This window comes from Amblyomma mixtum, chromosome 8, assembly GCF_055824585.1.
Source record: "Amblyomma mixtum isolate Tamu chromosome 8, ASM5582458v1, whole genome shotgun sequence".
NCBI classification, from domain to species: Eukaryota; Metazoa; Arthropoda; class Arachnida; order Ixodida; family Ixodidae; genus Amblyomma; species Amblyomma mixtum.
This window is the reverse complement of record NC_143019.1, coordinates 124,686,233-124,701,542: the sequence shown is the minus strand read 5'-3', so window position 1 is coordinate 124,701,542 and position 15,310 is coordinate 124,686,233. Positions and strand designations below refer to the sequence as shown.

General features: G+C 46.9%; 1 protein-coding gene across 1 annotated transcript; it reads right to left on the bottom strand.

The window, feature by feature from the left end:
* Nucleotides 1-2,050: 2,050 nt before the first annotated feature.
* Nucleotides 2,051-10,009, bottom strand: LOC149334222 (mialostatin-like). Its single transcript, XM_089556215.1, has 3 exons — nt 9,770-10,009; nt 5,789-5,884; nt 2,051-2,188 (listed from the first exon to the last, which is right to left on the bottom strand). Exons 1-3 carry the CDS (start codon nt 10,007-10,009, stop codon nt 2,051-2,053), a joined length of 474 nt encoding a protein of 157 aa, XP_089412341.1.
* Between the last annotated feature and the right edge of the window lie 5,301 nt (nt 10,010-15,310).

Sequence of the window (15,310 nt, the reverse complement as noted above, 5' to 3'; positions counted from 1 at the left end):
GGGAGCTGAGCGTGTAGCATTAGCAGCCAGAGCAGATTCGAGCTCCCGGAGAGTGAAGCATTGGTCCAGATCGGGGTTAGGTCCACCTGAGTACACCGGGTAGGAGGGTGCCAGAGGGGGCGGGAGGTAGAGAGAGGCGAGTTGATCAAAAACTTCGGAGGGAGTCCCCTGAGTGAGGGCTTTAGCTAGAGTGGGAGCAAGGGCAGGCTTAGTGTCAAGGAGGGATTTAAAGAGAGACCATGCGGATCGCGAGTGCAAAGAAGAATCAAGGCCATCACAAAGAGCACTCCAACGAGAGTGCTCGAGGGAGGCGCAGTGGGCGACGATCTCGGCCCGCAGAGCAGTGATCCGGGAGGAAAGTTGGGCATTGTGTGGTTGGGAGCGAAAGGAGCGTTGAAGACGTTTACGGCGACGCCGTAAACGGAGGAGGTGAGGATCTGGGTCTTGGATTGGATTGGGTAACGAGAGCGAACGCGACGGCTACTGGACGTGAGCGCTGCAGAGATGCGCGACGTCCAGTCGTCGTAGGATTGAAAGGAGTCGGAGCGAGATTGGTGCGAAAAGCATGCCAGTCAGTGTGAATAACCGGATGACAGCGAGGGATGTGGGAAAGAGAGGCGGTGATGTGGATGAGAAAGTGGTCACTTAGAAGAGTTTCGGCTGTCACCTGCCAGTGAAAGGAAAGTGAACCCCGAGAGAAAGTGAGGTCGGGTGTCGTGGGGCGTTGTGAGGCAGTGCCCGCTCGAGTAGGAGAGCCAGGAGTATTAAGAAGGGTGAGGTGGCGTTCCTGGGACAGACAATGGAGGAGGCGGGCGGGTTTGAGGGTTTGTGGGTAGCCCCAGAGTGTGTGAGGGGCATTAAAGTCACCACCAAAGAGGAGATGGGAGGTAGAAGAAAGAGAGTGAAGGAATTTGCCCAGAGCAGAGAATAAAGAGGAAGTGACAGGGGGGTTGTAAAAAAACAAAAGGACGAGTGAGATGCGGGAAGATGGGTGGTAATAAACCACACCAACTAAATTTTTAAGGAGGGTGGAGGGGATGTCAATTTGCTCTACGAGCACGTCACTGCGTACATAAATAGACGCAAGTGGTGTGGCCGTAGTGGCATGGTAGGCGCGGTAGCCTGGGACATTGCGGGCCGTCCGGGTCTCCTGGAGAAGGAGAAAATGAGGCAGAGAGGGGCGGGTGAGTAGATACTGGTGGAGGGGGGTCTTATTGTGGCAAAGATTTCGGCAGTTCCACTGCACAATCTCGAGGTCCTCGCCAAACGCCATTATGATAGTGGAGAGGAACGCGATGGTGCGCGTTCCTTCTTTTTTGCCGGGGGCAGTGACTCATGGACGGATTGGAGCATAGATGTGAAGGATTCCAATTGCTTTGATTGTGCTTGGAGGGTGGTAAGAATCTGGAGAACCGAAGTTTCCAGCTGAACCAAGCGAGTGTGATGTGCCTGTGTGGTGGTTTCGACTAGGTGAGCCAAAGGGGCGACCTGGGCGCTGGAGGAGGGAGTGGTGAACGTGGCAAGGTGCTCATTTAGCTTGCTAAGCTGTGAGGTAAGAGAGGAGGTGGTTGTCTGGAGGGTTTGAGTCAAGGCATTTATCTGTTGTTGTAGATCATGGGAAATGCGCCGTATAGCCATCAAACCGGACGGGTCTCGCCGGTATCAGAGTGACCGGTATGAAACCGATATGTTCCGGTAAAATCCGGTTTGCCGCGATACCGGATTTTTCAATAGGGTTCTGAACTGCTCAGAACATGACTGGTTTCTTAGAGGCCTCGATATGCGCTGAACTGACGTAGATCCAGCGTGGAACGGCCTTCTATTTCGCTTCAACAAAGGAAGCCTGGAGAGTGAGAAGATTTAAAGCAAGCAGGCGGCAGTAACACATTAAACGAAACGCAATTTGTGTTCTAGAATGTTTTAAAAGTTTTATTGGCTATTGATACTCTGACACACTTCAATAAAGACAAGTCGACCAGGAACTGGTGCACGAGATTCAGAATTTTGAGTTAAAATTGAAGGCAGTGCTTCTCTGTAACTTGTTCGCCAATTACCGCGAACGAGCTGTATTGTTGAGCCTTGACGCACGTTCAATGGCTCCTTTCTTGTCGAAGTTTTCGCAGTCAATCCAGTCGACAAAAGGGCCATCCTTCTTCATAATGACCACAGCCTGGCATTGGCCGGTGGGCTGTTGAAGAAAAAAAAACGGTATAATTCTACAAACAGGTGAAACTCCTCCTGTATACATACCCATTGGTTGGGGTGTACTACATAATTCATTGTATACGTGTTTAAAGTTAACACGTTGAAACGTCTATGTTATTGTATGAGGCCCTTTATTTCAGCGTGTGTTTTTTACAGCTCGAGCATCCAATATTTTCCCTCCCTCGACTGAAGCTGGTTGGATTGTTATAAATTGAAGCCTGTGCTCTCAGCAAACCTTTTCAATTCAAGCATCAAAGAGGTGCACATAGTGAAATACAGACAATCCACTACCGCAGCGATCCTTCTACTGCACAACCAGTGAGTGCTATTTGGAGACAGTGACTGCGTGTGTCTGCGTGGCCCGCGAATGAAGCTTCCGCCTCTTGCAGCGAGTTGAGTTGAATAGCCGGTCCCCGTTGAGAAGGACAATCTGCACCGACGGAGGCAGAGACGCGGGTACAGCGACGCCCCCAAGCGAGCGGCGAGTGCGAAGAGAAAGCGGCGCCGAAAGCTAGAGCGCGGCATCAACTGATCGGACGCTCTGCGCGAAGGCCCAGTGCGCACAGTGCATCCAATGCAAAAATTCAAAAATCGTCAGTGTTTCGGACAGCCAGCCAAACAAAGGAAGAATAAATGCAAGAAACGAAAAGCATAAAATCGTTCGCAAGCCATAGAGGCCGGCCAAACTAAAGCGATATTAACACGCGCAACATTTGTGGCGGGGGGAATAGCGAAGGGAACAGCATAAAATAAAATGCATCATCCAGAAAGCACATTCTGTTCTCTAAATTGATGGCATCACAACACCATCGTGTCTGTCAGTTTCTTCAGAGCAATACCCTCAGAGAGGGGGAGGAACAGCTCTGTTAACCAGTACTTGAAGAACAATACTTCATGACACATTCATAATCTGTGCCCTTTCTTAACGAGCGCAGGCCCTCAGAGGAGCAAGCTAAACAAGCGATCTTGTGTCTTTCTTCAGTCAAGGCTGTTTAATCGAAAATGTCCCGGGTGGTGCCCTAGCCTGATAATTAATTAGTGGCTTGATGTTTCAATTTCAAGGGCAATATACTGACGGAAATTATTTGTCTGGCTAATTGCAAGCGCGAGAGGAATGCCATCAAGTATTGTCGCGCGTGGAAGTGTCGCGATGCAGTCAAGATGTTGTCACGATGCTGCGACAACAATGGCAGGTGCTGCATTGTCCGCTGTATGCTGTTTTCGACTGAACTTCCTGTGTGAACGGACATCTTCTCGTTACATACCGGAGTGTAATTCAATTTCCACGGCCCAGAGGAGAGCTCTAGAAGAACATAAGTTGCTCATGGAGCTTGTCCTTACGGCGCATGAAATGGCAGATAGGCATTATATGCAACTACACGCCGTTTCACCCACATTACTGCTCTGCTGAAAGGAGCACTTCCACCTCCGCAAATAAAAAGAAACAAGCGATTTCGATGGAGGCGAAATTTTAGAGGCCTGTGTACTGTGCGATGTCGGTGCACGGTAAAGAACGCCAAGCTGTCGACATTTTCGGAGCCCTTCACTACGGCGTCCCTCATGGCCTGAATCGCTTTGGGGCGTTAAACGACCATAAACCATAAACTACACAAATCTGTCCCGTTTGCATTTTGCATAAAATGCAAAATGCAAATGCAGCTCATTTTGCATAAAATGTGAACTCTTAATTATTCTACACCTTGCTAGGCCGATTTTTTCACCTATACGGCAGTGCGCCGGAAAATCTGTCGTATCCACCGCATATATCCTGACCACACGATCAGTTTGACAGCGAAATTTGTAATAGTTCTGTACAAGCCATTTAGTAGAAGCCTTTTGGGGTGCCATCGGCAGCCGAGTTACGTGTCACGTGTAAAGCGCTTTCGTTTGTGGACACCGCTTACACGTAGCTCAAAGTGCGACTGACGTATGCACTGACCCAGGAAGCCAGATATGAGTCTCTTCTTTCTGCCTCAAGTTGCCTCAATGCGCCTCAATTCGTAAGTGGACACCACCGCCACTTCACCGCGCGATTAAGGTGCCCACCCGGTCAGTGACATGGCTAGAGGGAGCAGCGCGAGGAGAGGAGGACCATGCAGCAAGAGCAACAAGACCAAGTATAGCAACAAGTCTAGTTAGCCCTGTGAAACAGCTATGCGCCTTCCCTTTCCTCAAAACCAACGATGTGTTAAGACTGTGAATCAAAGAACACCGGGAGCTTGCTGCAAGCGGGCCCTGGAATCTCTAATGATGATGATGATGTCCTCAGGCATAATGGCACATACCCACGGCGGGGGATTGGCCAGGGTGCATAGCGGATACAATGCTTGCTAGGAACGCGATAAAACCGATGAAAACAAAGTGAAGAAGGCTGAGTAAACATATTAGTGTATAGACGCCGAAACGGGCTTGTGAGACATCCAACCGAGCAGTCGCCCATGAAACGTCAAAATGGACCTGCCACTTCGGACCCCCAGGAAGCTAATGATGATCAGCTTTCGCTGATTAATGCGCTAAGCCGGTAATTAGCTTAGTTGCAGTAGTTTTCAGACTGCTTAGCGCTTCAAATGGGTGTGAGTTGCGCATATTTTGTAGCTTCGCGGAGGTAAGCAAATGTTGTAAAAGTGTGGAAACGACGGCACCTTACGTGGAGTAAACTGTTACAATTCTTACACCGTCGGAAGAAACTGAATGCCTGCGCACCACTTTTTTATGCATACGTGTACGGAACCACTATACATTACAAAACACTGATTGTCTTGCAGAATTGGTTACGTCGTTGTTTTGTCGTAATCCGTTCTCTGTGCTGCGTTTAGAATTTTGGTGCCACCTATTGTCAGAGCATTGTACTGTTCACTCTTCGCAGCGGCGCCAACAGATGTCGCAATCTGTTCATTTCCAAAGAAACAGACGAGCGGCGAAGATGGCCACCGTAGCACTGCCTTTTCTTGAGGTAAAGCTCATGTAAGAATGCTCAGCGCGTACCACTTTTCTTCAAAACCGCCATGAAAAAGCACGAACAGGAATTTTTCTTCTCTGGGCATCAAGTGTGCCTAAATACGGAAAAAGAATGATCTCAAGAGCCGACAATCTCTATTTTCTTTTCAATAGTTGCATGATTTTGTTTTTACGTTATTTCAGTAGAAATGGTTCTTGCTCCAGGAGGTGCTAATCATGCCATACCAGATGCTTAATCAGGAGATTCGGTAATATTGATCTGAAACTGTCGAGGAGGAAATGAGGTAAAGACTAAGCTGTGTATAGTAAAATATTTCTGCAACTGCGTTTAGTGAATGTGTAGGAAATGTTCGCTTAGCTACAAGCTCTCTGAAGTCTATACAACGGGCAGCCAATTATTTTGATGAGAATCTATAAATGTTCAGCCAGTTATTTTGATGAGCAGTTATTTTATTACATTCTAGCACTGCTCAAAGGCTTTTATTTCACAGTAAAAGGTACGGTGTCCACGTATAGTTCCGGTTCTGAACATAATGTTGCTATCATAGATTTCAAGAAATAAACCAGTCGACGCACTTCACTTTCCAAAAACACCGAAAGCTGGCGGGCCAAATGGTGTACGTACCTTGGCACCGACTGGCTGGCAACGGTCAGGCTCGAACACGCCCACGACTGAGCAACCGGTCGGAACGTAAAGAAAGGTCAGCCTGTACTGCTTGCCCTGCGATGGGAAGCAGAGGGATCAGTGGAGTGAATATGTCACTGTAGACGTGAGTTTAGTACAAATTCAGAGTACAATCTGATCGTTCGCATCATGCGAGTCAAGTAGTAGTTGAGATAAGCGCCTCATCGGCGACCTCAAGACCACGTTTGTTCAGCCACCTGCTCCAGCTTATATCGCAGAAAAATCTCATCAGTTTACTTCCTGTCAGCGTCGCCTGCTTTCCGCTTCGCTACTTGTTTACACTTTCACTAAACTAGAGACCAGTTCCTCGTTCTGTGGCTTCGGCCCGAACCAATTTGATCTCAATAATGTCATTTTGAATAGAAACAACTTCCTGCAACTCTCATATCTACGCTGCTCTCATTCTACCTCTTAATGCTGCACTTATTATTTTCCTCCCTACAGTTTATCTTACTCTTCCCACTTCTCGTTTCGTCTATTTCTCTAGCGTCAAAGCATCGGCCTTATAAGCAAGGGCTGCGAGGCCTACATCTCTGATATACGAGTGAACATGTATACCTCTTTAGTAATAGCAGGCCTCGCAATATAAGCGGGTCATAAGTATGAAACCTGAGGCGAAAAAGCTAGTGACCTCCCTTGCAGATAAGGGAAGGGAAGTCAGGGGCTTGTTATGGTATAAATAGGAAAGAAGCCAACAGCCAGTGACACCAAGCAGCATAACGGAATTTTTCGATGTTTTTTTTTTAATTTGGGATGAAGAACAGTGGGAGATTAACCGTGAAATTGTTATATCGCTGAAAGATAATTGATTCAACAGTTGTACTGATTACAAAGTAAATTTTAGTCAATTATCCTTCTACATTTCACGCCGTAAAATTGCCTGATTATTTCTCTTAAAGTTTCATCACTCGCCGTTTGGAAGGTAAGTTATCACCCCAGCTCACTGCGTTTCTGACCGCATTAATTACAACAAGGCCATTTCCCCCCCATCTGCACATACTACTGCGCATCTCAACGCTTTATTTCCCCACACAGCCAAGGACTGGAATCGCCTTCCTGCCGTCGCAGCTCACCGTACTAATGCAGCTCGCTTCAAGGCGTTCATTGAAAAAAAAATCATCGACATGCTGTAACGACCCAATCTCATGTAATACCCTAACCGGGGAATTTCATGTATCACTAAGTGAATAAAAAATAAATTATCTTCCATTGATACATCGACCAAATAAAAAAAACTAGAAACTTCCCTTATGCTCTTTGGTTTCGATGCCTGTTGGCTCCGTTCATATGTAGGACCCTTTGAGTTACACATAGAATACTCTCTAGCGACCGGTGTTAAAAGCACATTAGCAGGCTTAGGGTAACTGGATAGGAACCTCCTTTCAGTGGTAATGAAAGGTGGAACTATTGAGCTAATCGAAGCCCTCCGCTTGAGACACCTCCACTCTGCTAAATGCGATGTCTTCACTCGTGGTCACTAGAGAAGATCAAAGGCTATTAGCAGAGCGCATACTTTTACCGCTTACCTCGGGCCACTACTGTGCATACGCACATGTTCTTGACGCGGCATATGTGTCCGAAGCTGCCCTGAAGCTGACCGACACATGGCGTTATGTAGCGCCTTCAGGGCGATCTTAGCATGCGCGGTAGCAGGATGCAGTGCGTGGTACCGGTAGCGGCAACGGGGTTGATCAGCTCTATGCTGAATAGGTGCTTTCACCCCAGCATGTGCCGCTACTGCATGCTGCGTACTGCGCCCTCACTGCGCACGCGTTGATTGGTCCCGGTTCGGCAGGCTGGCGCCCTGTTGATTGGAGCCATCTGGCCCTTCAGAGTGATTTACGCGTGCGTAGTTGGGGCTTCCGATAAGCGGCATGCGCATATGCTAAGAGTGTCTAATGTCTGTACTACTATATATGAAAGCGGCCCACCTCTCCAAGAACCTGCGAAAAAATTTTACAGGTCACAGCAAAAATTCTTTTTCATCGCTCGACCGCAGTTACAATAAATACGGCTGCCGTCACTTATTGTAGCGTAGGCCAAGCAGCTTCGTGGTGCCATATTTTCTGCCTTTATACACTATAACTGCCGGGGAAACGGATGTCTGGAGGCTGGAAGATTGGACATGAAAAATTTTTAGGGGCCCAATATCGTGAAAACATCTGTTGGTGCTTTCATCTCGGCGTCCTAAACGTAATCCTTCGCCGTGAATGTGCATGCTAAACATGTTTTCGCTTTTTATTGTTCCGTTGCTTGCGACGCTAGCTTTGTTTTAATAATTCTAGTTCCAAGCTACATTTTAGTTATTTTTATAGTGTGCCAATGCTAGAAAAACCAGTTCTAGGTCATTTTTTTTTCTTTTTTGGGGGTTTAACGTCCCAAAGCGATTGAGGCTATGAGAGACGCCGTAGTGAAGGGCTCCGGAAATTTCGACCACCTGGGGTTCTTTAACGTGCACTGACATCGCACAGCACACGGGCCTCTAGAATTTCGCCTTCAAGAAATTCAGCCGCCGCGGCCGGGATCGAACCCGCGTCTTTTGGGTCAGCAGTCGAGCGCTGTAAACACTGAGCCACCGCGGCGGGGCCAGTGCTAGGTAAAACCTGCTGAAAAACCAGTTCAAGTTAAAAACAGTTTGTTATCCTAAGAACTCCCTTCTGAAACCTTCCGGACAAGATCTCATCGTAGAGTGCTATACCACGTGACAGTCTTGGATTACGGTCTTGGTTGAGGTGCCCACCTAGATGCCACACTGTTACTGCCCATTTCCTTTCCTCAAAAACCGATTTTCGAACCAAAATTGTGGTGCAACCGTTTGTCGTACAGCGTTCAAAGTGGTGTCATAAATCGTCGCTGGTTTTTATAGCGGCCTGTTGTGTGTGCGACCCTACATTGAACAGTGAACCGCCAACGTGTACAGCTTCGCCATCGGCACCACCCGAAGTGAAAGATGGTCGTCCGCGCAAATGCGCAATCACCGAAGAGGGACGACAGCGTTTGTAGTGCTTCGTTTATGGGTGGTTTATCGTCCCAAAGCGACTCAGGCTATGAGGGAAAATGTAGTGAAGGGCTACGGAAATTTCGACCTTTTACGGTTCTGTAACGTGAACTGACATCGCACAGTACACGGGCCTCTAGAATTTCGCCTCCATCGAAATTCAGCCGCCGCGGCAGGCATCGAACCTACGTCATTTGTGTCAGGAGCCTAATGCCAAAACCACTGAGCCACCGCGGCGGGGCAGCGTTTGTGCTTTCGTATTTCCACATGGAAGAAGACATAAGTGTCTGTGCTTTTTTTTTTTAGTTGGGCGTTATAGGCTGAGCGCAATGCCTCTCCAGATAATTATAAACTTATAAGGAGCTTTCCCATACAGGCAGCCAGGCAGCGGTGGCTGATCAAAGTCATCTTACAAATTTTGCGTTGGAAGCACTAGGGGTGTGCTTGTAGGCCATACACCGATGGTACAAGAAAAAAAACAAGTTTGTTCAAATTGTGGTGTATAATAATTGTTTGGCGACTTTCCCGGGTTTCGACGATGCCGAAATGAGCTCTACGTCTGGTTCAGGTTATTACTGGCATATGCATGACTCTAGACTGAAACGGAGGTTTTGCTTGATTTTGGCGCTAGTCTTCTCCTTGCCTTTTCCTTTTCCTTATATCTTTTCGAATTATTCTGATTCGCCCTGAGGGTAAATAAATAATTAAATTTATTCCAGGAGTAGCGAAATTTGAGCTCTTTGAAGAGTAGTCCCTTCTGCAGAACACAGTTAGTTAAGGCGGTTATAAACTTTCTCAATCTTTTCCAAACTTGGTTGCAAGGAATCAGTTGGGAAATTCCTTGCGGCCCGAAAAGAAAATCCTAGTTACGTTCCATATAATTCACCTGGACCCGCTCCAAGAGAGCAAAGCGACACCCTCACCTTCTTCTCCACCTTTAGAAGCTTGTTCACGACGTGGTAGAACTCCACTCCGGTCGTGAACTTTCGGACGGCAAGGTCTGCCAGTCTTGCAAATTTGGGATTGGTCGCCCCAGCTTGGAGCTGCTGCCAACTATCGGAAGCGGCTGTCTTAGCCCTCCGTTGCCTGTGCGGAGCCACCGGGGCAACGAGCAGTACCAGAAAGGAGACCCCAAGGACAGTCGTCATTGTTGTGGCCTTCATGTCTTCAGTTATCTGCGGAAAAGAGAACGCATGCTCTTCTGTAGTATTTATGGAGTGGCAGAAGATTTCGTGGTTTCAGTGCGACAGCATTAAAACCTCCAAGGTCTAGTTGGGTACTGGATCCGGACATAATAACTAGCGCAAAAAGAGAGGGGCAGACATGGACTCTGTGTCTTATCGGGATATTCAGTATGTCTGTATTAAAGACCACATGGGGAAAATATCTCAACGGTCATAGTATTAGCCCATTGGCCGGAGGAAAGTGACGTCATCAGACTAGGTAATTCCCACTTGCTGGAGGGAAGTAGCGTCACCCGTGCGGATAACTCCCATTTGCTGCAGGGTAGTGACATCATCGAACTGGAACTGACCTCACTTCTGCAAAGGCATCAACAGCTATTGATGATATTGCATTGCGGACTTACAAGGTACTTAGGTGATCCTATGAATTTTGTTGCATTTCTGATAACACACCGCGTTACATCACACCGCGCACATCACACCGCACCTCACCGCACATCACATCACCGCACATCACCGCGCACATCGCGTTAGGAATGACAGAACTGGACAGGATATACCTCGATCTATTCTTCGAACTACCTTTCTTGCAGGGGCAGTATCTGCCCTTTATAGCAAATCATTCCGGCTTTCGTTTCTGAAAATTTCTTATCCTGAAACTTGCATCCCTATGCATTGAATGCCCAACTCGATTGCTCTTTATAACAATGGTAGCGAGAAAGTGCAGACTGCCCAGGCTACTCGTCTTCTGTCTTGCTCAAAAATGCTTATTTAAGGCACGGCACAAGACTATATTGTAATTCCGGTATTCCAATATTGTAATTCCTATATTCTAGTTGGAATATTTTTCTCATCTAACGTAGCTCATCGGAAATTTTAGCTGTCCCCTATACAAAGATGACGCAACTGTTGATAAAACATAGATGAAGTGCCGCCTTGTCTCGAGTTAGCTCCAACGCACACGGGCTCGTGTTTTGTTTTTTTTTTTCGAAGCTTGCCATCTGGCATAAGGAGAGCCTGTCGATAAACTACGGTGAGTCGTCGAGGCCACTCTCTTCTCGAAACCTGAGCAGGCTACGAGTATTAGCGTTGTCCATTAGCCACAAGGAAAGGTGTTCTCCCTTGTAACCCTGAGTCCGACTTCTGTAATCGACTTGTTCATGAATGCTGCCTTCCTGGGCACGTCCACTAAATGTGGCGAAGATCCTTATCAGGGGCGGGCGCAGACATGTCCCAAGTGTTCCAAGGGCCCAAGTCAGCTTTCTTCAAGTAGCGGCAAAGTCCAGAAGCGGTGAACAGGAAACCAGGCATCGGTAAAAACCAGATATACAGACAAGATAGTAAAAGTAGTCGAAGAATTTTAGACTAGTGTGTACAGTTTCCGAGAGGTTCGTTTATTGTTTTATTGGGATTTAACGTCCCACAGAGACTCAGGCCATAAAGGACTCCTTGTGAAAGGCTTTGGAAATTTTAATCACCGGGGTTATTTAATGTGCACTGATTTCGCACAGTGCACAGGCCTCTAGAATTTCGCCTCCATCGAAATTCGGCCGCCGCTGCGTGGATCGAACGTGCGTTATTCGGGGCTGCAGCCGAGCGCCATAACCACTGAGCCACAGCAGCGGCTAGTAGCTAATACAGTTAGAACGTTAATAAGATAGGCAGTAGAGCATAACAATAGCACATCCCGCCAGTAACAAAAGAGGAAGTAAAAAAGCCTTAGTAGCAGTGCCTTAGTAGCCACTCAATACCTTATGACCTCGAGCGTACCAGCAGCTTGAAGATCGCTAAAAATGTCTTTTTATAAGAAAGGAGACGTCAAGGACGTCAAAAATTACAAACCTATTAGCTTCCTGTCAGTTAGCTACAACGTATTTACTAAGGTAACCGCTAACAGAATCAGGACAGCCTTACACTTCAGTCAACCAAATGATCAGCCAGGCTTTCGTAAAGAATACCCGAAAATAGACCACAATCACACTATCATTCAGGTGACAGAGAAGTGCGTAGAATATAACCAACCCCCTATATATAGCGATAATTGATCATAAGAAAGCATTTGACTGAGGGGAAACCTCAACAGTCATGGAGGCACTACGGAAGCAGGGTGCAGAAGAGCCTTATGTGAAAATAATGGAAGACATCTATACCGACTGCACAGCTACAATAGTCCTCCATAAAGTCAGCAATAAAATCCAATAAGGAAGGGTGTCAGGCAGGGGAACACGATCTCGCCTATGCTATCCACTGCCTGTCTACAGGAGGTATTCCGGGGCCTGAAATGGAACAGTTATGATCAATGAATTGGACAGGCAGAGCGGAACGGTGGGTCTGAAAATTAAGATCCAGAAAACCAAAGTAATGTTCAAAAGTGCCGCAAGGGGACAGGAGCGGACAATCGGTAGCGAGGTGCTTATAGCGGTAGTAGGATACACCTACTTAATGGCAGGTAGTGCCGCTGATCTGGATCATGAGAGGGAAATAACTAGACGAATAATAACTGCGTGGAGTGTATATGGCAAGTTCTCTCAGATCTTGAATAGCAGTGAATCGATATTCCTCTAGAGAAAGGTACGCAACAGTGTTCTTACCTGTACTCAGCTATGGGGCAGGAACGTCGTGGTTAACGAAAAGGGTTCAGCTTAAGCTAAGGACAACGCACTGAGCTATGGAAGGAAAAATAAAAGGTGTAACGTTATGAGAGCGGAAGCGGCCAGAGTGGGGCAAGAAAGGAACGCGGGTTAACGACATCCTAGTCGAAATCGAGTGGAAGAAATGGGCTTGGGCAGGGCATGTAATGCTAAGGCAGGATAACCGTTCGTCCTTAAAAGTGGATTCCAAGAGAAGGCAAGCGTAGTAAGGGGTGGTAGAAAGGTGGGCGGATCAGATTAAGAAGTTTCCTGTGATAGGGCGGGTGCAGCTGGAAAATTTCAGGCTAATCGCATACACATGGCACAAACGTTTGCCCTGCAGTGGGCGTAGTCAGGCCGATGATGATGATGACCCATAACTGTTTTACATGCATTTAAAAAAAAAACTCACCACTGCGCACTTTTCGGGCGGCTAACATTTAAATGAACCGAAGCAATTAAGTTGCACCTGGTAAACAGACTTTTACGAAGTAAAATGAGAGTTGAGCTAGTTGCTACATTTTCACTGAAAAAGAAACATCTGAATGTTAAGTGACAAGAAAATAAACAGGACAGCGCCGGTCCTGTTTCCTTCCGTGGCCCTTGTCGTAGTGCTGTTTTTACATGATATTTGAAGTACTACTTCGACAGCTACACTACAAAAATAGTTTGGACCAGTCAAAGGAAGATTGTTTATTAAAGAAGGTTCCCCTTAACAGTATCGGGCGCCTGTTGTCACATCGTCATCTACTTAAAGCGCATTATTTTTGGTTAATGATTAAAAGCACGAAAATTCATCGCAGTTATAAGGAAAAGGATGCGAAGAAAAGGCTACAGGTGCAGTATGTCGCACGCTTGTTCCCACTGTTGCTTCAATATGTTCGGTTGAATATGTTTGATTGGTCCTACATACAAAGCGACTATAAGAACGCTTGAAATATCAGACACTTTCGAAAGCCGCTGTAATAGAGAAATCACGGCGGCCTATACAAGCAGTAAAACAAGATCTTTACTCTTCTGCAGTGAAAAGTGCTTGGAAGGGGGCCCATTTGTCTAAAAGCTGAGTATGAAAGGACACGTTTGACGGAGAGACGTCCACTCCGGAATGATTCAAAGCAACATGTGCCAAGCCGCATGATTATTCCAGAGTAGTGCGTTCTTGACACATTCCGACCGGAAAGAACGTGTATGTCTTTTTTATTCCATCCAACATTCCTCAGCAGCGAAGAGTGGCCAGTGAGTGCGACGGCTGCAAAACGACTTTTCACGTGTGTGGAAAACCTCCCCTCAGAAATATACAGGCTCGGAACTTGATATGGCTCTCGAAGGATCTCTGGGCATGCGCTTTGCTGTTAAATGTGGTCTTCCGTTACATGTTTCGCGGTTTGTAAAATGTGCTTACAATGTTGCACGTTATACGCACGGCACGTGCGCCATTCAGAAAGACCTAATCCTTGAGCCAAGTTGCTAAAAGTTCTGAAAATTTGGAAATTTTTACTTGCACTGAGATATAGTAGTTTCGGGTAACAAATATATTTAGTGATTGCCTATGTGGCTTTAATGTTTGTATCGTTACTTAGGAATGCGTTTTTAACATCTGGAGGGCATGGTCCCGTACTCAGTGGATGGCTTCGAGAAAAAAAACTGAAGGTCTTTTAGTTTCTGTATAGGTATATAATCTTTTAGCTGTTTGGAAGGCAGAGAGAAGCAGCTGGATGCTTTATCGCATCCATTACCAGTGGGTGCACTCAGACCTCAGCGCATTAACCGACATTTTCGGCTAACTTATATTTTGCTGTTCAACTCATCTTTCAGTTACATATAGATTTAAGTAACCTGAAATTTGCGCCTCATCTGCGGTTATTTCGTGAAATTGTAAACAAAGCGCACTCGCGTGAACTCTGGACGCGTCATTCGCAAAAGGCTCTACAAAGAGGCCATCTGCGTGAACACGTGAAAGTAATTATCATAACGTTGGATTTTCTTGGCGCAAGCGCAGCTTTGGTGAAAGAGCACAGTGGTAGAAGATATTTTTTGTTATACGCAATGTTAGGTACGCTAAAACGTTAGACACGTTTTCCAAGCATTTCACCCAAGCGAAGCCGACCACCAAGCTAGGAGAGCATGAGTGCGGCAGTTATCACGCACTGCTGAATTAACCTCGGCAATGCGCCACCTTACCTCTTGTTTTTACGGCCAGCTAGTCGACCAAGTGCGCAGCGCAACTCGCCCCTCTGTAGAGCCGACGTTCGACGTCTTTCGCCCCAGCCGTGGACGACACAAATCGAGGGCAGTTTCCCACACACACCGCCGGAGCACTTTTTAACGCTGCACAGAGCATGCATCGATACTGGCTAGGAGTCTTCAAAGGCGGCGGGTACATAAAACGTACGCTAGCGTTTCGCGGGAGCGCATTAACCTACAGGAGAAAACTAAAAAAACAAACAAGAAACTTTCTGGTACCTCCGTTTCGCGAGAAAAGGTACGCAGCTGCTTCGGCGAAGAGGGAGGGCAGTACTTGCACGGAGGGCTGGACGTCGAGCTGAAATTGCAGGTGCTGTAGGTTGAGAGCCGCACGAATAACATGGAACACTGAAGAGGGAGTAAAAACAGCCCGGCAACTCGTGATCCACTCGATGCTTTCATGGAA

What these genes read in the sequence shown, in the direction of transcription:
- LOC149334222 (XM_089556215.1), bottom strand. Translation starts at nt 10,009, where the DNA reads ATGAAGGCCACAACAATGACGACTGTCCTTGGGGTCTCCTTTCTGGTA. An exon ending in TTCTAAAGGTGGAGAAGAAG is followed by an intron (nt 5,885 to 9,769) that starts GTGAGGGTGTCG and finishes TTCCCATCGCAG; the next exon opens with GGCAAGCAGTACAGGCTGAC. An exon ending in GCCAGCCAGTCGGTGCCAAG is followed by an intron (nt 2,189 to 5,788) that starts GTACGTACACCA and finishes TTTCTTCAACAG; the next exon opens with CCCACCGGCCAATGCCAGGC.